At 41.2% G+C, this 20,381-nt stretch overlaps 1 protein-coding gene across 2 annotated transcripts; it reads right to left on the bottom strand.

The window, feature by feature from the left end:
* Positions 1–630: 630 nt before the first annotated feature.
* LOC309704129 (voltage-dependent calcium channel gamma-4 subunit-like) lies at positions 631–20,153 on the bottom strand. Of its 2 annotated transcripts, XM_082529117.1 has the most exons (5): positions 20,007–20,153; positions 19,599–19,927; positions 7,923–8,006; positions 6,894–7,034; positions 631–4,960 (listed from the first exon to the last, which is right to left on the bottom strand). In XM_082529117.1, exons 2-5 carry the CDS (start codon positions 19,819–19,821, stop codon positions 4,434–4,436), a joined length of 975 nt encoding a protein of 324 aa, XP_082385243.1. In that variant the 5' UTR covers positions 19,822–19,927; positions 20,007–20,153; the 3' UTR covers positions 631–4,433. The 2 variants fall into 2 exon arrangements, with proteins under 2 accessions (XP_082385243.1, XP_082385244.1); XM_082529118.1 differs by lacking the exons at positions 19,599–19,927; positions 20,007–20,153 and adding an exon at positions 12,897–12,956.
* Between the last annotated feature and the right edge of the window lie 228 nt (positions 20,154–20,381).

Raw genomic sequence — 20,381 nt, 5'->3', positions numbered from 1 at the left:
ACAAAATACATAGCCTTTTGGAAATGAGGAAGAAAATATGGGCAGCTTTATTTAGCATCACCAATTCATCTCCTTTGCTCACAGACTGAATCAGCCGGGTGACTCTTGATATATATATTCTTAAAAATTGCTTCATATGTCCAGGTGGTATCGCTGTGAGTGAGAGTGCAGCAGCTTTTCAACATTTTGATCTATAGAGCTCTGCCATCAGTGTGATTCCTGCTGATTTATTTCTTTGTCAAACAATGTGGATCCTCCAAGGCTGAAGTGGCTCATAGTTTATTCAAGATGACAGTGATTCAGTCTCATGCAGCTGAATAGAAGAGGCATTTAGGACTCTGAGAAGGTCAGACAAACATCTGAATGAACCATTGAACTTTCATTGAAAAACAAGCTGCATGAAGAGGATTGCATGTGGCTGTAAATAGCTGATAAATTTGCTTTACTTGCCAGCATAGCAATGATGCAGTTGTCTCTTAAAAATCTGGTAATGTTTTGATTTTGTTTGCTGCTGTTTCACCCCCCCCCCCCCCCCCTTTTTTTTTTTTTTTTTGCTAAACTGTGAATGTTTATTATCACAAAATCAACAGGTTCAACGTCAGAATGACTAATCAACGAGAAGGAAGAGAAGGCAGTGTAACTGCAGCAAGCAGTGCAATCACAGCTGTCTGCTAACATCTCGCAAGTCTCTGATGCAAATTCTAAAAATCAGATCATCAGCGGCCACATGACAAATAAGCAAGGATCGTGCTTGTTAAGTAAACTCATGGAGACTAAATCTCTGTGTAAACTTCTTAAATGGGAACACAGACAGGTGGCACTCAAAGAAACCTCAACAGAAATCTCTGACAGAAGATTGTCCCTATAAGACTACTTTAAAAAGGTATGAAATTAACTTGCAAATAGTAGATGACCAACTCTACCTCCTGAACTATAGTACCTAAAATGCACTTGATTAACTGATCCTCAGCTTTTATAGTGAGAACCACTATAAAAGCTGAAGTTTTGACAGTTTGCTGCTCTGAAGCATTCAGGTGTGCATTAACACAATGCTACAATCTTCCCAGGAGTGGATGTCTCAGCAAATTTGCCCCAAGGTCAGACCATGCAATGTTCAGAGAAACTGCAACAAACCCAAGAGCTTTATCTCAGACTCTTCAGGCCGGTGTTAACACCTTGAATGTTAAAGTTCATGACAATCAAGTCAGTAAAAAAAGTCAGTTTGGGAGGGTTGCAGGAGAATGCCTCTTCTTCTTTAACTTTGCAAACCACAAAACCATGAGGCCAAAAGTGGAGAAGCACAGTGCTATGTTTCGTGAAAATCAAACACAGCATATCAGCACAAACACATCATAACTGTCAGGCACGCTGGTGGAGGGATGATGATTTGGGCTTGTTTTACAGCCACAGGACCGGGGCGCCTTGAGTTGACTATGATCTCCTCTGTATACCAAACTATGCTAGAGTCAGCTGTGAGGACAGCTGTCCAACAGCTAAATCTTGGCTGAAACTTGGCCAGGTAACAGGACAATGACGACAAGCACCGCAGAAAAGGAAAAAAAATTGCAAGGCCCAGTCAAAGTCAGGACCTCAACTTGAGTGAAATGATGGCGGGACAGAGAGAGCTGTGCATATGCAAATGCCCCAAACCTCAATGAACTGATGCAACACAAGATAAGTGGGTCAAAACTCCTCCACAGTGATGTGAGGGGCTGATAAAAATCATGATTATGCCAGGTTACTAGGCAGCAGTTCATAATAATAACACACTGTTGAGGAATGGTTAAGCATTACTTAATACTTAATTCATTATTTTAAAGTATAAACTAATACTTTACTAATGATTAATAGTGTGTAGTTATTATAAAGTGTAACCAGTTATAGCTTCTACAAGCTATAAACTCATTGGATGTGCTTAATTTTTCATGGGACTACATAAAGACCTGTAAACTTTTTTTTTTAACTTCGCCGCCAACCTGTTAAAGATGATATGATACCAACAGTACCACTAGCATGTTAGTAATGCCACTATGAACACGATAGTGTGCACTTAAAAATCACAGCTGAACACACAGTTTAACCCTGATTTTGTTTATTTATCTGTACACGTGATGTTTGGGGTAGTACCTAAAAAGTGGCAGAGACAAAAACAGTGTACATTCAGATTAAATAAAAATGCTTTTTGATTGGAACATTAAAAGCAGGTTTTACAATAGATTATACGTCGAACAAAGGCACTGAAAATATCCTTACAATAGTGATGATATTGTGGCCGGTTTGGTTGTTTTAACATGGAAATGTACTTTTTCTTCTCTGCCTATTTAAACAAAACAGCTCATCCGACTCTCTTCCCTCCAGAAAATCCATCCTCAAATGTTTACAGTTAATTTTCTTGATGAAGAAAAAGAATGTGCTTATATCCATAGTAAGCCATAAATCAACATAAGCACATACAGTAAGGTACAGCTGCTTCATACACATGGAATAGAAAATATAGTTTCTCTTCCTAAACAGACTTACTGCACTTCACCGTACAAAACAGAATACGTAATAGATTCACAGCAAAAACAGCGTGTGTTTATCTGAATATAAAAAGGTCAATTGAAACACATAACCACTGCCAGATTTATCAAGGCATTATTGTTGTTCTGTAAAATAATGCTTTGAATCTCTGTTCATGTCTCTGCACATTCAGCTTTTTTTCTCTGTGCTTATATATACACAACTTTGCAGCTTTACATTACAAACATATTTTTCCCCACACTGTAATATAAAAGTGAAAGATTTACACTCAGAACAAATCATACTGATGGCTTCATATAACATGTGCTCAGCTGGATATGTGAAGTGATATCTCTAAAGGAATATCAGGCGCACTAAATACAATCAAATACTATTCTGTGGTTGAGTGAGCCGACTCCCAAAGAAACCTGGCTCTGAGATCAAGTTCAAGCAAACGCTCACAGCTTTAAATTAATGCCGTAACAGCATTTTGTCTTTTTTTTTAAAATCAGGTTTATCTTTATCAACAGTCCATTTCTTCAAGGACCTCAAAAGCGTTCAACCTGCCAACACTGCACTGTATTTCCTGAGAAACTAAAAGAAAGAGCAGTGAAGGACTTGCAAGATGAAACACACATATCTTGTTATTATAGCCAAATCTTCCAGGGACCCACTCAGCTCCCTCTGCTTCTGTCTGGGGCCTCTGTTTGACATAGAAGCCGGGCTGGGTGGGTAGGTGGGGGGCTAGCAGATGGACTGCCAGGCTTTGTGACAGACAGACAGACACACATTTGCCGCCTGGCTCCGATCCTCCTGGATGTCGAGACTCCATTCAGAGCTAAAGGAAGTCCTGACCTGTGCTGTTTTCACAGTTCTGGGCAGCCCTTTTTTGTCAGCTTCTCTTCTTTTGTGACAGGCACATACACAATGTAGCCTCCATCAGGGGGTGTGATGGAAGGATCGCAGGCAGATATGGAAGTAGGCAAAAAAAAAAGGACCATTGAAAAGAGGTGCTCCAGTGACAAAGAAAAGGACATTTTGCTCCACAGACAAATGTCAGAGAAGAATAAGGAAAGAAAAAAGGAGGAGACGGCAAGGGAGGCAAAACCCTTGCTACCTTTCTAACTTGCACAATCTACTACTCAAATATTAAACACTGTATACATTACAACTGAGCTGTTTCATAAAGACACAGTACATAAACTTTCTCATTCAAACCCACAATTAAAGTATAGAGCAGAACTAAGTATGAGGGCACAATGCAAAGTTTGAAAAAGAGCCACGCTTATATGCAGTGGCAGAAATCTTTAGGGAAAGAACTCTTTTTACTTATACCTTTTTTTCAGTTTTCACTCATTGTTTGATTAGGTTTATGCAACAAAACTACAGGATCAGACATAAAAGAAAAGATCTTTGTTTCCAAAATGTTAACCATGGCTCACAGATCCTGCCTGTCAGAAAGCAATGAAGAGAAACTTCACCCACGCGCACACACAAAGGGAACACCTTTATGGTGAAGAGCACATATCAGTTAGCACCTTGGTATTTAATTTGTGGGCAGAATACTGCTGAATGGCACATCTCTTCCCTCTCAGGTTTACCCACGAAGCACAATCACCATTACTCAAATATCATTTGCGATTGACACACTGCTCATATAAGAATTTTGGCACAGTTGAAAGATAATGCTAATGTTGGACTGGCTACAGCACATACAATATTAACTGTATTCTGCTTTAATATTCTCTAAAAGCAGATGATAAAGCATCCTCCAGTCTTTCTTGGGTCCTTTTCAAAGTGGACACTCTCTCTGTGAAATGCCAGGTTGTCACAAGTGCTCAGTCTCTTGCAGGTTAGCCCAACGCTTTGTCATTCATTCATTTCTTTTTCTGTCCTTCATCTGGTAAACTTTGAGCTACACAAAATACTGCTCACACTGGTGTGGTCCTGCGATTCACCCCATCCTTTATATCATTGGGGAAACAGTTATGGACCTGGAGGAACTCAGCAGCAGCCTCATGTTCAGGGCTGTACGTGTTCTCTGTCACGCTGTCTCTTGCCAGGGCGTACATGGACAACTCATCCAGGGCCCCACTGGAAGATGCCGCCCCCTTCAGACCAACAATGGGCGAGTTCTCCCGGGAAGCCTCCGTAGAATGAGAGCTGGCGTGCGACGTCCTCCGGCGGTAGCGAAAGCTCGGGATCCTTGAGTATGGAGAAGAGGAGGAGAGTGAACGGATAAACTCACGCCGCGCCTTCCAGCGAACTTCCTTGTTTTTCTCGATGTAGATGTTGATGGCGAGGACGGCCACAGTTTCGGCTACAATGAAGGAGAGGGCGCCAAAGTAGAAGGACCAGCCGTAGGAGTAAGTGTACTTCTTGTCATCATCACGTTTGTCACTGGGATCTCCTGCATTGCTTGAGATGTAGACGATGATGCCAATGATGTTGCTCAGACCTGATAAACAAGAAACAGATGAAAGGTGAGGCTCAGTAACACGAGAAACTTCAACAACCAGCGTTTACAGGCTCTCGTCACAACAGAGGTTCTAAATGTGTACACTCTGATTCTTACAGTACAGAGAATCTTGAGCCACCACCTTATTTATTTATATGTTGCTTCCAAACTTGCTTGTAATATCTTAAAGTGGTCTTTAACAACAGTTCTCCAGGCTTTCTGAAGGTCTTTAAAAAAAAATTTGGTTTTTTTTGTATGGGAGTGTTTGCTGTTTTTTCAGTCCAGTCTTTGTATCTGACTATTTTCACTGGATTACTTTTCTTTGTTAAGCCACTTAACACTAACCTATGACTCACTGAAGCATAAAAAAGGCACCTAGCTCAGGGGATTAACAATTATTGTATCTACACATAACAGGCAACAGCAAAGAAACAATTTTGAATTGAATCATTAGCCTCTTTGTTACTGTCACAAACAAAACCTATAATTACTTCCCTCTTTAGCAGAATCTACAAAAATAGCAGAGTTCAACAAAAGTAAATCGTAGTATTGTACCAACTAGATTATTCCTAGATAAGTGCACAGTGTGTCCTTGAAAGGGCAACTGCACAAGCAGAGGACCAAAGAAGAAGTGGAAGTCCTAAGAAGCTATCTAAATTTGCATATGTACAGACAAATACATTTAAAAAACAAGAAAATTATGTTTTATTACATTTACACTGATTTTACGTTAATTTACATTTGAAATGTAAAATCACAGTCTATTTATGTAAATTTAATGATATTCTAGAAAAACAGTACAAAACTGTAAAATACACAGTAAAATACTTTTATATTACTTTTTTTTTTTTTTTACAGTGCAGATAAACAGTATCTGAAAGTCATGTCCTTAAGTAATGGGGGGGAAAAAATCCAGCTAAGACTTGACACAGGACCTGAGAGATGGATTTGACTCTTCAGTTGATCCATCTCAGAAATGGTCTCAGTGGAAGGATGGCTGGGGAAACAGGCCTGCAAAGGCTGAGGTATGCCAAATTACACAAGAACTGGAGGTCTTATTGAGTGATAAATTTGAAATTTTTAGTTCAAATCCTCATCAATATGTGTGGAGGAGGTCAGGAGAGAGATCCAATATCAAGTGCCTACAGATATTTAAAAAAAACCCCACTCTGTCAGGGTATTTTGGGTAATTTATGGAATTTGGAAAATAGAAAACTGCCTCAGATTCATGTTCAAGTTCCTGTATTGATACCCTTAGGTAGATTTGTTCCCTTTTTTTGATTTTGATCCAACATATAATAATAACATATGGAAAACGTTGGCAACCTCTTCATTTTTCAGCATGACATTGATCCCTGGAAATCTATCAGTGATGGATTGGCCTTCCCAGAGCCTGGAGCACAACATTATTGAAGCAGTGTTGGATCATGTTGAAGGAGATCAGAACAAAAAGCAGTCAACATCCAAAGAAGAGCTTTGAATGTCCTTCAAGACGCCTGGAGAACTATTCCTGAAGACTACTTAAAGAAATGCCAAGTAAGCTTTCCTAAGAGACTGCTGTGGCTCAGGCTGTGTTAAAAATGAAGGTGGTCATACCAAATATTGACTTTCAAGTTCATTTTAATTGTACAAACCCTATTTTTGCCTTATTTGCAGTATTTCCATCTATGTCTACATATGCCTCACTAATTCTCTGAACCTGGTTCCCATTTTTCTAATATAAATAAACCAGGGGCTGCGCAAGACTTTTGCTTGGTATTGTACGATATGTGAAGAATGGATATGGTGCCTTTTTTTTAGTGGCAAATAAAGCTCATCATCATGATTGCACCTCTGACAAAGTACAAGTTACTTCCCTCCATTTGTAAAACCAGCATGCAAGACTGGACTTGACTGTAAACATGGATGACAGTGCATGTTTCCTCCAGCTCACCTGCAGCTACGAAGAGAATGCCAGCGCTTAGGAGCACATTGTTTGTCTTGTTGTAGACTCGGCCCACCCCAACACACAGCCCGCCGAGCATCAACAGGATGGTACTGAGGATGGGGAACACACTGGAGGCGCGAACTACACCTGCAGTGGATGGAGTAGTCACTGTAAACGGCTTTAAAAATGCAGTTTATTTCAAGACTGTATGAATTAATGTAACAACCAAGTTTCATAAATTATCAAATATATTATAAAATATATATTTTTTATTAACCTTTCGAGTCCAGTACCACTTGTTTTCAACCTCTTCTTTGATCTGTTTTTTAAGCTCCATTATTAGTCATGCTTTGGGGCTTTGTTGTGACAAAGCTTTGCTAATCAGCTGTGGGTTGCAACACGCACTCTCGCTGACTATCACCAACCCTAAAATGAATCACTGTGCCATTTTACAGGTTTCCAAAGATGAATGAGCTTATTCAACTGTAAAGTCCTTTATTAAGCCCTCCTTTTATTTAGACTGGCTAATGGACTGAGTTCGGACTTGACAAGTCTCCTTTGTTCTTGCATATTAGGCAGATTCTGAATCAGCTTTAAGTGATGGGTCTCCAGTGACAGAATATTCATTGTGTATCAGACTAATCACAAGTCATGTTTAAGCCAGTTTTTCAAAGAAAAACAAGGAAAACTCTGGTTTAGACTCATTGTAACAGTGATTTTGCAACTGAAATGTAAAATCTAAGACATCAGTTAATGAGTAGAATAAAGATGAAGACTATCCAATAGATACAGCCAAAAAATTGCTTGTAAACATATAATAGTGTTTAATAATGCTTTAATGACTTTAAGCTTTGAAATGTGTGAAACCTCACTGTCTCGTATATCTTTCTGACTCTACATAGATAAGTGAGTTATCTGTCTGCTTTCACAATCAAATGACAAGATGCTGAATGTCAGAGGACTTCCTGTTTTTTCTTTTAGGAGTAACACAGTTTTACCGGTACCAGACGAAATGTACAAGTCGGGAACACTTACGTAGCAGATACTCCGAACTGTCTGTGTCATAGTCGTTGTCATCAGGGAAATGGTTGATTCTGTAACAGCTGCCTTGATTAATGCCTGCAGGGCGAAAAGCACAAGAATGAGCCTCACTAGCCCGCTGTACACATCAAGGCTGCATTTGATTTAAACATTTAGGGTGATTTCTTTCCTATTCTTGGAAAGATATCCCAAAGTTAATCCCCTCCACCTTCCCCCCGTAACAACGTACAACTCATAGGAGCATGGTGCTGCCTAACATGTTTAAACAGTGACCTTTTTCAAAGCATCCCTTTCCAATTAAAATCTACAAACACAGGTGCTGCTGTTCACATTAATTAAGGACAGGATCAAACGACATTAATGTAATTAGTAACACCTGTGTTTACCTAGTACTTCATGCCAAAATGGTTGCTGGGAAAACAGTGTGTTGAAGAACGGGCGATAATCTACTCGCAACCCTAAGGAAGACATTTTGACAGAAAGCGAAACTTAAAGATGGTCCTGGACAAGAGTCGAGCTTCCCCAGTGGGAAGTTAGGCGTGTTTATTCCACCACCACTTCCCCTGCCACTTAATGCAGATTTTTGTTGCTATATATGCCAGATCAGTAGTGTTTATGTGAGTCATTTCAGACAGAAAGAACAAACAACCTATATAATCATTTCGTGGGTGGAATCGTTGCGTGATAGCGGCTGATGCTTCCTCCCTGTGGGCAACTTTTTTTTTTCCACCAGCAGTGGCAATGTGTCTTTGTCACTGTGGCATAGACACAGGTCAGTGTGGTTTGACCTTGTTGTGGGTCTGTGAGCTGTGTGTTAGTGTGTGTGTGCTGCTTATGCAAAATGTGGTCCTGGAAACACTGGTAAAAATGCTTCTAGTCTTACTGACAACTCAAAGTTTTTACACTACAAATGACATTCGCACATTACCTGCAGCACTTGATCTATCCCACACACTCTCTCACTGCCTGACCCTTTGATGAATATGTTTATGGTTATTTGTGTTCAGCTGTCTGGATATCCATAGACGGATGTTGTCAATGAAAAGATGGACATCACTGACTAAAATCTGCCCACTTAGCTCACTCCCAGTTGAAGCTTCTTAGCACATTCTTTTTAAATTTTGGGGTCTTCTCTTTATTGGCTCCTTTGAATTCAATAATAGAATTTAAAATCTTTTTTCTCACACACGGTCTTAAATAATCACACCCCAGGTTATCGTGAAGACCTCATGATTTAGTATTACCCCGATAGAGCATGTTGCTCTCAGACTGCTGGTTTACTCGTGGTTCCAAAGGTGCCTTCAGCTTTCAGGCATCTCTCTGGTATAGCCAGCTACCAGTTTGGATTTGGGAGGCAGACCCTCTCTACTTTTAAGATTAGGCTTAAAACTTTCTTTTCTGATAAAGTTTGTAGTTAGGACTGGTGGACTTCTTTACTCACCTCTTTTCTACTCTTTATGGGTTTATATTCCCCTTTGCAATTACTTAGTTATTATTAACTTCTGACTCTCTACCACAGTGTGTCCTTTGTCCTCTTTCCCTACTCTACCCCCAGTAGGTCACAGCAGATAGCTGACCCTCCATGAGCCTGTATTATTGTGGGGCCATTAAGATATAAAAAGCCTTGAGGCTACTGTTGTTGTGATTTGGTGCAATATAAATAAAAGTGAAATGAACTGAATAAAATTAATTTGTATCTCCCTAGCTTATTAAAAATCTTCATCTGATATATAAATACAGAGTGTCTTTGCTAAGTCTGCAGAGATAAGATGCTTTAGTGGATCTAGATAAAAGAAGATGGAGTGAGAAGACACTTCTCAGATGACCTCAGACTATTTTTCATGTTTAATAGTGCTTCTTCTTCAAGGTAAAAGTGAAACACAGCATGGCTTCCACTGGGATTCATTTGGTCAACTATCAGGCAAATGTTTGTGTGTTCATGATGTTAAAAAGCCTTCCCCTCTTTCATAATAAGCTCTTTTTTCCTTTACCTTTTCTCTTCTTTCAGCGTTAGGCTGGAAACATTTACTTGAATCTGTACATGCAGCATGCAAAGGCTACACGTTTTCCCAGATTCCATTGTTAAGACTTTGACCTTTGACCAAAACTATTGTTAAGAGCTCGCTGAGTAGACCGTGAATTCTGCAAAGTTGAAATCACAGTTCAGTGCACACGCATTTGAAGAAGAAAAAGCGGCAGGACTATATAGCTGTGTGATTAAGATTGCAATGCCCGTAGGGATTTGATGGCTTGTGGTGCGTGTCCAAATCCAGGTGAATGGTTGAATGCCAGAACAAGAAGTCTATTTAAACAACACAACAATAGACTGTGCGGGAAGCTTTTAACACCAAGGTGAGCGAATGAAAGAAAGAGGAAAGAGGGAGGGAGAGGTTAAAGCTCAGAGAGGCCCTGAGCTGTAATTGAGCGCGAGTATAAACAACACCTTGTGAAGAGGAAAAGGGGTTAGGGGTGGGGTTAATAGATGTGCTCTGTGCAGTAGTGGTAATGCAGTGAGCTCTTTGACTATTCATTAACCATATGAACACACTTATTCTAGGAGGAACATCTAAAGTATTAGAGATGGGCTGCACTGGGCTCTAATTTGCATATATTTACATAAACATATCTACGGCCTATGTGTTGCATGTTCATGTGTGCTTGTTTGAGGTTGTGTGCAGAGGTATTGGCCATAATCCCTGCCACGTAGCATGTTGCTAAACGATAGGGAAAATGTAAAAATCGGACACCTCTTATTGTCTATGTGACTCATGTTAAAGTATTGTGTTTTGTTAATAATATGCTAATAGTCCTCATACTCTATTAAACCTATGTTCTAACACATGAGGACATCATTAAATATTTTCCTTTCTCTTTTGGGTTTGTGCTTTTAGAGGCTAAAGAGGCTCTTTAAACTTATTAAAGTCATTTATCTCTCATATTGAAGGACCTGCCCCCTACTTTGGCTTGTGAGGACAATGAAAGCCTGACATAGCTTTGCTAGTTGCCTCACCATCATTGGACAATTGGTGTTTAGGGAAAAAGGGGTCTGTGAATGGTTCATTAGCTGAGGCTCAGTTAAGCTTTGCCTGCCTCTGTAAGCATAAAGACTTCTACCCATGTCGAAAATATATTCCCCCTTCATCTCCGCCCGGTCTAACAGACAAAAGAGATGGGGCCTGACCCGCTGCATGAACACCAACCTTCCCATTAACAGCACACAGACAGAGACCTGTCAACTCCATTTCCCAGGTGCCTGAGGGTGAGCCACCGAACCACCTTTCTCTGTCGCTCAGCTTTTAAGGGCACGCTCCCTTCCATTAACTAGGTCTGCTGCTTTATAAGGGACATCAAATTAATTAGTGTCAAATCAGTCTGTGGAAATGGAGCACAAGTTTCTGTGTATAGTCACTGATGGAAAAAAAAAGGGTTCTGGACTATTTTAAGCAGCAACGTGAGACTTTGTGCCTTGTGAAAAAAAGAAACACACGCACACACATCTGGCTCATGTGGTTAAACAGCAAAAAAACAGGCACCTGAGCTGTGCTGTTAATTGCTGTGTAAATACCGGATCGTGCTGGAGCGGCAAGGCTTGTTGCAGATTTTACACGCGCATTTCTGTTTGCATGATTGGCTGTGTCTTTTTCTGCTTCTGCATCCAAGTGATTTTACACTTTTTATACGCTGCTTGCAAAAACAAACCTTTCACTGTGAACCTAAAATGTTACTAATAGCCAGTCCAGTCTCAGCTACTCAGCCAGTGTGACGCCTCTGTTTTCCTCTGTGTGTGTGTGCGTTTAGATGTTTAGACATCTTTGTGAGGACAGAAAATTGGCGAGCTGCTATATTCGTGGGGACCAACAGTCACTTGGGGACAAAATGCCCATCAACACGAGTTTGAAGGCATTTTTGAAGCTCAAAATGTGTTTTTAGTGTCATTGTTACAATAAGGTTATGGTTAGGTTTAGTTTGAGGGTGAGGATCAGGCATTTATTTTTGATGGTTAGGGTTAGCGCCTAGGGAAAGCATCATGTCAATTAGATGTCCTCATTAAGATACCAAAACAAGTGTGTGTGTGTGTGTGTGTGTTGGAGAGAGAGTGAGAAAGAGAGAGAGAGAGAGATATGTAGATTGGAAGAGATAGAGGACAATGTTGGTACTGATTGGAAATCTTTTTATAAGTGGATGCCTCAAGGTTAATGATTTATGAGTGACAGTTATCAACACAATATCAGGGTTTAGTGTGTGTGTGTGTGTGTGTGTGTGTGTGTGTGTGTGTGTGTGTGTGTGTGTGTGTGTGTGTGTGTGTGTGTGTGCAGGCTGTGAGATGGACCCTTCATGAAATGAAATAAAGTCTGAATACTGAGCAGGTGGGAGGAGGAGGGGTGAAGTGGAGATTAAACAATGGAAGAAGGTACAAGGAAATGAAACAACAAAGGCGAGCAGAGGAACGATGAGGATGGCGTAAAGATAGGAACCAACCTTAAAAAGGAGAAAGAAATTAGAACGGGGAGAGAGCGTTTAAGGGCAGAGATCTGAGATCAGCTGCAGGAGTGCTGGTGATTAAAAAACAAAAAAAACAAACTAAAAAAAAAAGTGCTTATTAGGTTGATGCTTCCAGTATGACTGGGTCGAAACAAACTGGGAATTATTCCTACACAGTCAACATATTAGTGGGGAAATGATGGGTTCCCAGGGCCTTATTCGAGTTGTGAAATCCCATGCTGAGCATCCCGTTTCCCTCTTCTCCATGGCAACCCCTGTAAGTTTTTAATAAGCTCATTTACATAAACAATCTCAGAGGATGCATTTGACATTTTCATTATATCATGATACCCGTTAAATAAGAGACTTCCCCCTTCAAAGATCTGTCAGTGCTTAAGCGGGCATGGCTGTGAACACAAATGGGCACGTGCCTATACAAAAAACAACAAAAAAACAAAACAAAAACACGTGTTCATACACACTTACACACATTCATTGGAAGCAGCTGCCACAGCTGTGGTGCCACTGGCAACAGCATGATGCACGTTGTCGTTGTTTTGAATTAGAGCAGCTCAGCCTATAGCAAATGACAGGGCGGCCTCGGTGGAATACACCAAATAACGTTGTCTCATCAAGTCACTGCTCGCTCACCCCGGTGTCTGCAGGAGAACTGCAGGTGATGGCAGTAAGCTTCATGCGACACGTTCCCTCACTTCCTCGTTTTCACACCTGGCTGGCTCTGGATAGATTGATGTGTGAACCAATCAAAAGGGACATCAATGCTGCATTTCACTGGAGCTGCGTAGCCTCCTCTAAGCGATGCACCTTACACTCTTTACAACAAACGGGCTCAGCAGCAACCTGTTCTGCTTTATTGTCCTTACTTCTTTCAGCTCTGCGATGGAGAGCAGCTGATGAGGGAGAGCGCTCTGAGCTTTACAGAAAAAGGAGGGATGAATCCATTTTATGAAGCCGTTAACAGACAAAACACTGTAAGCGACGATACCACAAACGACTCGCACTGATTCCGCGTACGATTATTGCGCTGCGAGCTGGGGATGGCAGGACAGGGGTGAAAAAGAAAAAGAAAAAGAAGAAAAAAGCTCTGTGTAATAAAACAAACCCCTCCTTTCTTTTCAGTCCAAGTGAGGATGAGAGAAAAGCAATTTGGCGAAGACATCAGTGATTCAGTGTTGATATGACTGACAGTTGGTTAATTAAATTGTCACCAGGCTGCAATTTCTTCAAACACAGCTCCGCTTGGGTTCCAAGTTGTTGGAAGAAAACTGTGATCTATCACGTAGTCTGCTGTGAAGCCTGTTATGCTCTGCCACTCATTTAAAAATGTACATGTATAATGGATTCTCAACATGGTGCTTGAGAGGTCATTGTAAGAGTGTGGATTCAAATGAGAAAGCTTTAACATATCTGCACAGGTGCTCTTTTGGAATTTTATGTCATACGGTTGATATTTTTCCAAATGAATTCTGTTACTTTCCACTGTTGCTTGTCTGTATAATATCATTACATGGACTAGAACCAGAGACATATTGGCTTCTGTTCATTGGATCCCTTTAGAATCTTGAAGTGTTGTTCTTGAATATTCAGGTCCCGGCTTGTCTGAAAGACCTTATAGTACAATATCACTCCAATATAGCACTTTGTCTTAGGCTTCAGGGCAGGCCTGGCGCATTTTAATTTTGTTCTTGGCTTTTCTTGGCTCTTCCTGGCCGGCTGTTGCACACCTTCAACTCACTGTCATCATCTGGATTGTCTTAATTGTCTTAAGGACCGTGTGCAGCAATGCTTCTCTGCCTGATCGTTCCATCCACTACGGTGATGAATTTGCTGGAGCGCAAGAGCTGCCTGTGGATCCCAATACCTCCCCACGACCCACCTGCTTGCCCATTCTTCACCATTCAGCCCACACCTCTCTCAGAAACCAGCCCACCTAAGGAGCCTCTCTTAGCCACCTGTTCTCCTAAACCAAGTAAACACGTCTAGCCATTTATAAATCTTGACAATCTGCTCTCAGACTGCTGGCTTACTTGTGGTTAAAGCGCCTTGTTGTAAATTGTCACTATATAAATAGAATTGAATTGAACTGAGTTAAACTGAATCATTACCATGGCGTGTATCTGGTTTGCGATTCAGATCGAAATCTTTTCCTTTCATTACCTTTCAGGTGACAAACAACCCACTCTTAAAAAAAACAACTATATTACAGCAGCAGCTTCAGTATATAAACATCACATAGGTGAAAAACATGTGCCTTTCCTTGCTGCGGGGACACACTGGTTTCTCCAAAATGACCAAACGCTTTTCATGAATGTTGAATTTTCCCTCTACAGTTTTACATCTATATACACCGAAGATTTGATGTTACAAAGTGTTTACTTTGTTGCAGACTGACTGTTAAGAAACAGAGTAACTCACTGCTGACTCTACCTGCAGCACAGCGACAGCACCACAACCCATTTGCTCACCAAAATGAGAGAGTTGCTGGCTTTTACGCTTGGAGCACAGCAGTGGTTACTTCATTAATTACTTATGATAAATTATCCCCAGAGATAGACTTGATCAGGATCTGAAAGCAAATAACATTGTGGCTGTAACTTCAGGCAGGTGACTCACACAGAGTCATAGTTTATGAGCTACATTTTAATAAGTGTCTGATCAATTTATCAAAGTTTACTAATGTGTATGCACAGATACATTGTGTGATGTGGCTTCACTCATTAGAGGTGCTGTTGGTACTGTGTGTGTGAATAAGGCTGTGAGGAGCAATAACTTAAAGAGCCCTGTGCAAATGACAGAAAGACGCCACTTTATGAGACTGATTATGTCAGCAACATGATATGTTCCATCACTTGCAGAGCCAGTGTAATCCCAAACCACAGGATAAATCTTTGCACAAGGGTAAGCCAGTAAGTTTTGTCATCTATATTTTAAGGTTTTTTAGGTGTTTGACCACAACAGTAAATCTAGATCTTGTCAGAAGGAGTTAAAAAACACCTCTTCATCCTTTTCAAGAATTACAAGGTTAAAATTGCTTCTTTTGTTACATCTAGATTGGACTGCTGCCAAGCACTGTATGCTGTAGTTGGTCAATCATCTCTTGCACATTAACAATTATTCCAAAATGTCACAGGAACAGAATCCAACAAAAAGCATCACTGTTTTTATTAAAAGCCTTAAACAATCTTGCACCTGTATATGTGGTAGTTAGACTGGGTCCACACACTCCTTCAAGGTCTGCTTCCCAATCACTCCTGACCATCCTGCCATTGTTTCAAGAGGGTCTTTGCTGCTCCGATTGCCTCTGAAGTGGAAATTCCAATGCAAATTTTATTTATACCAATTTTTTATTATAAGTAAACTTAGTGTGCTTAACACAGATGATTAAAAACACTGGAAAAACGTGCAGGCAGTAAAAACAGCAAAATAAAACTTGACATCAGATAAACATGTAACTGTCTTTGAATCTAAGCTAAAGATATGCCTTTCTTTGAAAAGCCTTCAGAAACCTGAAGGCTTTATTGTTGTGTTATGTTACATGAATGATGTGGATGTAAGTAGAGGAGTAGACGAGTTTTAGAAGCTCTTTTGTTTTTATTGTAAAACGCTTGGATTTTAAATGTGCTACAGAAACAAAATGTGCAGACTAAACGCAAAGGCACACCGTGCAGACAGTCTCGGGTTAGTACACAGGCAGGAGGAAAAGGTGCAGACACTTTTCTGGCTTAATCTGGGCTACTTTGGACACTCAGTTTTGAGGATGGCCTTCCTTGGGTTACAGAAACTGTTTTGTGGGCCAGATGCCCACCTGACATCCGGCCCATATAATGGAGACCTGTGGCTGTGACTCATCCTGAGTCAGCACTGTCAGTCAACACAAGCTGTGAGAGAAGCATAAGAGAACTGCAGATGTGGGCCAAACATAAATTGCCATCCCACATGTGATTGCCAACACAGAAAAATGACACTTCTGACAATCCTCTCCAGTCTTGGAAACAGGTGATGGTACTGTAGCTCTAGAGGCCTGGGTTCAAATCTGCCCTGAGATCATTTTTGCCCTGCTCTTTCTTGCACCTTTCCTGTCTTTTATTTAAGTTCCTATCGCAACAAAGGCTAAAAAGCACCAAAATTTTTTTTAAGTCCGCTAATTTGCAGTGGCGGTTGTGTACAGCACAAAGACGAGGGTGTGGGATTTAAAGGTTTGAAGAGATCAACTTAGATTAATCATCAACTGTTTTTCATCAGCTGTTTTTGCAGAGGTTTCAAAATCACCACTTTATGAGCTTCATCTAGAAGACACCAGCCCCTAGACCCTAAATATGAGATGAGCAAAGGCGCACTATTCCATAAAACTACAATTCATTTCATTATCAGTGGATCTGATGCTAACTATCTTCAATAACAGAAGTAAGTTTAGAAAAGGTATCTGTCAGTAATTTTCTAAAGTCAAAAAACTGCTTTTTTAAACTGATGAACAAGCAAATATTCACATTTCACAGGCTGATGGCAAAGATTTTTCTTGGTCCCAATGACATAAACCGTGGTCAAAGGAGCTTGCAAAGAAAAACGTCTGGACTTCTTTAGTTGCTTTGCAAGCTCCTTTGACTACAATGACCTGGATAACTGAGAACCTTCACAGTGACATAAACCGTGGATCTGTGGAAACTATCGAAGTAACAAAGAGCTAAGTGCAATAACACAGAACAGAATGAGGAGAACTGAGGACTTAAACCTATAAAACAGAGGAAAACATCGCATCAACCTGAGGAACAGAGCATGGCATGACTGGTGTTAGAAGTTGGGCCCTGCTGGCTAATTAGTGCCCCTTCACGACTTCTCAGTTGTTACATTTTAATTACAGACTCTTAGAAAATGGCAAGAATAGCAAAGTGACCCCCACACAACCTAAACTAGCGCTCCCACTGACCCTCAAGAAAAACAGCTGCCTCCCGACTCACACCAATCCGCCACCAGCTGGGACGTTTACTGCAAATATGTACCTGGTAATTGGATTGTTCATTAGGTTATTTCTCGTTTTAAAAAGCTGGTTGTATTTACTAGAGTCACAAGCAATAGTCTCTGATGCTTGCCGATTCTGTTGCAAATGAGGTGCACTCCGTGGCCTTACAATATTCATGTGGGAAAACAAACATTAAAGGGGAAAAGAAGTCAAAACACCGGCTGTGAAATGCAAAAGACTCCACAGAGGAGGGAAATAATGACCTTCCGATAAAGTAGACTCATTTTATATATTCCTGCCTACTCCTTAATTGTCATTCAGGCCTGCTGAGACAGAGAGAGAGAGGAGAGAGGAGGTAAAAAAAAGAAAAAAAAGAAGAGTGTCCAGAAATGTTAAACACATTCATCACTGGATTCTGGGAAGGAAAAAAAATGGGGCTTAACAGCTGCTGTGTTCCAGAGATTTGATGTGACTGAGAGAAAGACATGCTGTTGCTGTAATCTGTTCAGCAAAATGTGATGATGTTTTCTCCAGAAGCTGTGATACACACAGAGGCGTCCCCGTCAATAACCCAGTCTGTTTGTCTTTATGGCCAGAGGGGTGTGTGTACATTTGTGGTTGGAGTAATGGTGAAGGTGGTAGAAGTGGTGGTGGTGGTGGGGGGGGGGGGGGACTTCCTCGCTTGTGTTCTCCTCTACACTTATGAGTCTCCATGACAACAGAGCCTCCAGCTTATAGTTTTAGGCAGAAGCACAGAAGTGAAACTATCTACTCGTAACAAACGAGGATGTTCTCCTCTCCGAGCCGTCCACCTTCACCCAGCGTGAGCCCAGAACAGTCAAATCAATGACGACAACTCAATCCTTCCCGATATGTGGCCTCTGATGACATTAGCTCCAGGAAATGTGATTCAAAACAGGCTCATAATCAACAGAACTGCAGAAATGGAAAAGCACTGATTCTGACACCAGCTGATTTTACATAGGCTGCACAGGCATTGTATACAGAACTGTGTTTTCTTTTTTTCTGATACAAGTGTCCTCAAAAAAAAAAGTCAAGAAAAGAAAAACATACACCAGGAGATGTATCCTGTACTTCTATATAGAATGAAATCCAATATATATAAACAGTTGTTAAAGTGGGATTCGGAAGGTGGGGGAACGCTAAGATCAGGTGTAGCCCCCTTTGTCATTTATTCTTCTGTGTTTTATTTATTTTTCTGCTCGTTTTGCTTCAAACTGTCTTCTATCAATCACTGCGTCATAACAGACGTCTGTGCCATAAGCAAATCGATCAGTTGAAGCCACTCTCTGAGGCAAGAAGTCAAGAGGTGGTCGGAAGGAAGATTGGTCAATGAATGAGTGCCTGTCTGCCTCCGAAATAAGACGTCACTGCCAGCGCACCTCCTTATCGAACATGTAATCAGAAAAAGGGGGAGCAGGGGAGGAGAAAAAAAAAGAAACCCCTCAAAACACATTCGGGAAGGTTGAGCTTGTGAAAAACATATTGTTTACCTGATGCTCTATAACAACAAATAAGTTTTTTTTTCTTTTTTTGCTCGGACATGACGTGAACTCAGAGTCATCTATTTTTAAATCACCGGGCATGTTTCCATAGCAATTTCAGGGATGTTGCCAAGCAACAGCAACGGATACAATGAAGACATGAATGAAAGTAGACTGATAGCGCGCACATTTCCTGCCAGCTTAAAAGTGAATGGGCTCAGACGCGCCGTCTTGGCATCATATTCGTTTGCAGACTATTCAGCCGAGTTGACTGTGTGGGCCTGCGCTTGAACAATGAGATGTAACAGTTGGCAGACAGCTCGAGAAGAGCGTGTACAGCGGGGCAACGCCGGTTTCTTTCCCGTTTTTATGCCCCTCAAATCTGTAAATGTGTGCATATTTGTTTTTTCTGTCTCATTCTTTATCACCTGAAAGTTGTTCCGCGTGTGTGATCTCTTTCTCATTGCGTGCCCATCTCCAGAAAGAGACACTTGGCATGCGTAAAGGGAAGGCGTCCTTTGTGCGCTCAGACTGAGACTGATTGTACACACTGGGAAGCAAAAGGTTCATACGAAAAAAAAACCCCCAAAAAATAGTTTCTAGGAGAATAAAATGTGCTATATTTTTAACAACATTTCACTAGAAACCCGGCGTGTTTTTCTCAAACATGAGCACAGTTAAATCCACAAAGTGAGCAGAGCTTACCCTCGATACAGCAGATTCTCCACAGCCCAGAGTGGGTGAGATCGCCCTTCTTACTTTTGGGTTGTGGTTGTGTCTCGTCTGTGGTGGCATTAGTGCCGTTGCAGATGTATGCCCGAGAATAGAGCCAGTAGTCCGTGCCGATGGCGATGGTCATCAGGCTAAAGGCAGCGAAAGCCCCCACAGTGGCCAACAGCGTTTGAACCCCGCGGTCACACCAAGCCATGGCGCTTCATACTAGTCCACACACTCACCGGTCCAGCATGCACGCATCGGAGCGCGTCAGGGCGCGGATTCTTTGGTCATAGTTGTTTTTCTGCGTCCCATCTGCCCTGTGGTTAAAGTGGAGTGTATAGAAGCCCGGGGTAAAAGAAGAAGAAGCAGGCTACAGCTACTATATGAAATGTTCACCTGATGCTCAGAATCTACTGGTTGCTGCTGTGAACAGAAGAGAACACCGGTTCTGCTCACTCCTTATGCCCCACGCTGATCGGAAGCGCTCCGGAGAGCACATCGCACCAACTCAAAACATTTCAAACCTTCTGATTCTTGTTTTTTTCCCCCTCGGAACACTTTTTCTCTGTTCCTACACAGACCGCATCCTTGTTAAAGCCCATTGCCAGTGAGGGCTATGTCAACTGCGCTTAAGTGAGACCACACCCTCATCAAATCTAACCAATGGAGGAGATGTGCATTTGAATAAGTAAAGGGAGAAATTGTGTGACATTTAAATCTATCTCAAAATTGGAACACTTTCGCATGAAACAAATTGATTTGACTTTTTCT

Source organism: Aulonocara stuartgranti (genome assembly GCF_965226115.1).
Source record: "Aulonocara stuartgranti genome assembly, chromosome: 4".
Lineage (NCBI taxonomy): Eukaryota > Metazoa > Chordata > Actinopteri > Cichliformes > Cichlidae > Aulonocara > Aulonocara stuartgranti.
This window is presented reverse-complemented; position numbering and strand designations above follow the sequence as displayed.

Excerpts from the sequence above, each read along its gene's own strand:
- LOC309704129 (XM_082529117.1), bottom strand. The coding sequence starts at position 19,821 with ATGGCTTGGTGTGACCGCGGGGTTCAAACGCTGTTGGCCACTGTGGGG. Across the intron at positions 7,035-7,922 it reads CAGTTCGGAGTATCTGCTAC|GTGTAGTTCGCGCCTCCAGT; the intron begins GTAAGTGTTCCC and ends CATCCACTGCAG. Across the intron at positions 4,961-6,893 it reads CATTCTCTTCGTAGCTGCAG|GTCTGAGCAACATCATTGGC; the intron begins GTGAGCTGGAGG and ends CTTGTTTATCAG.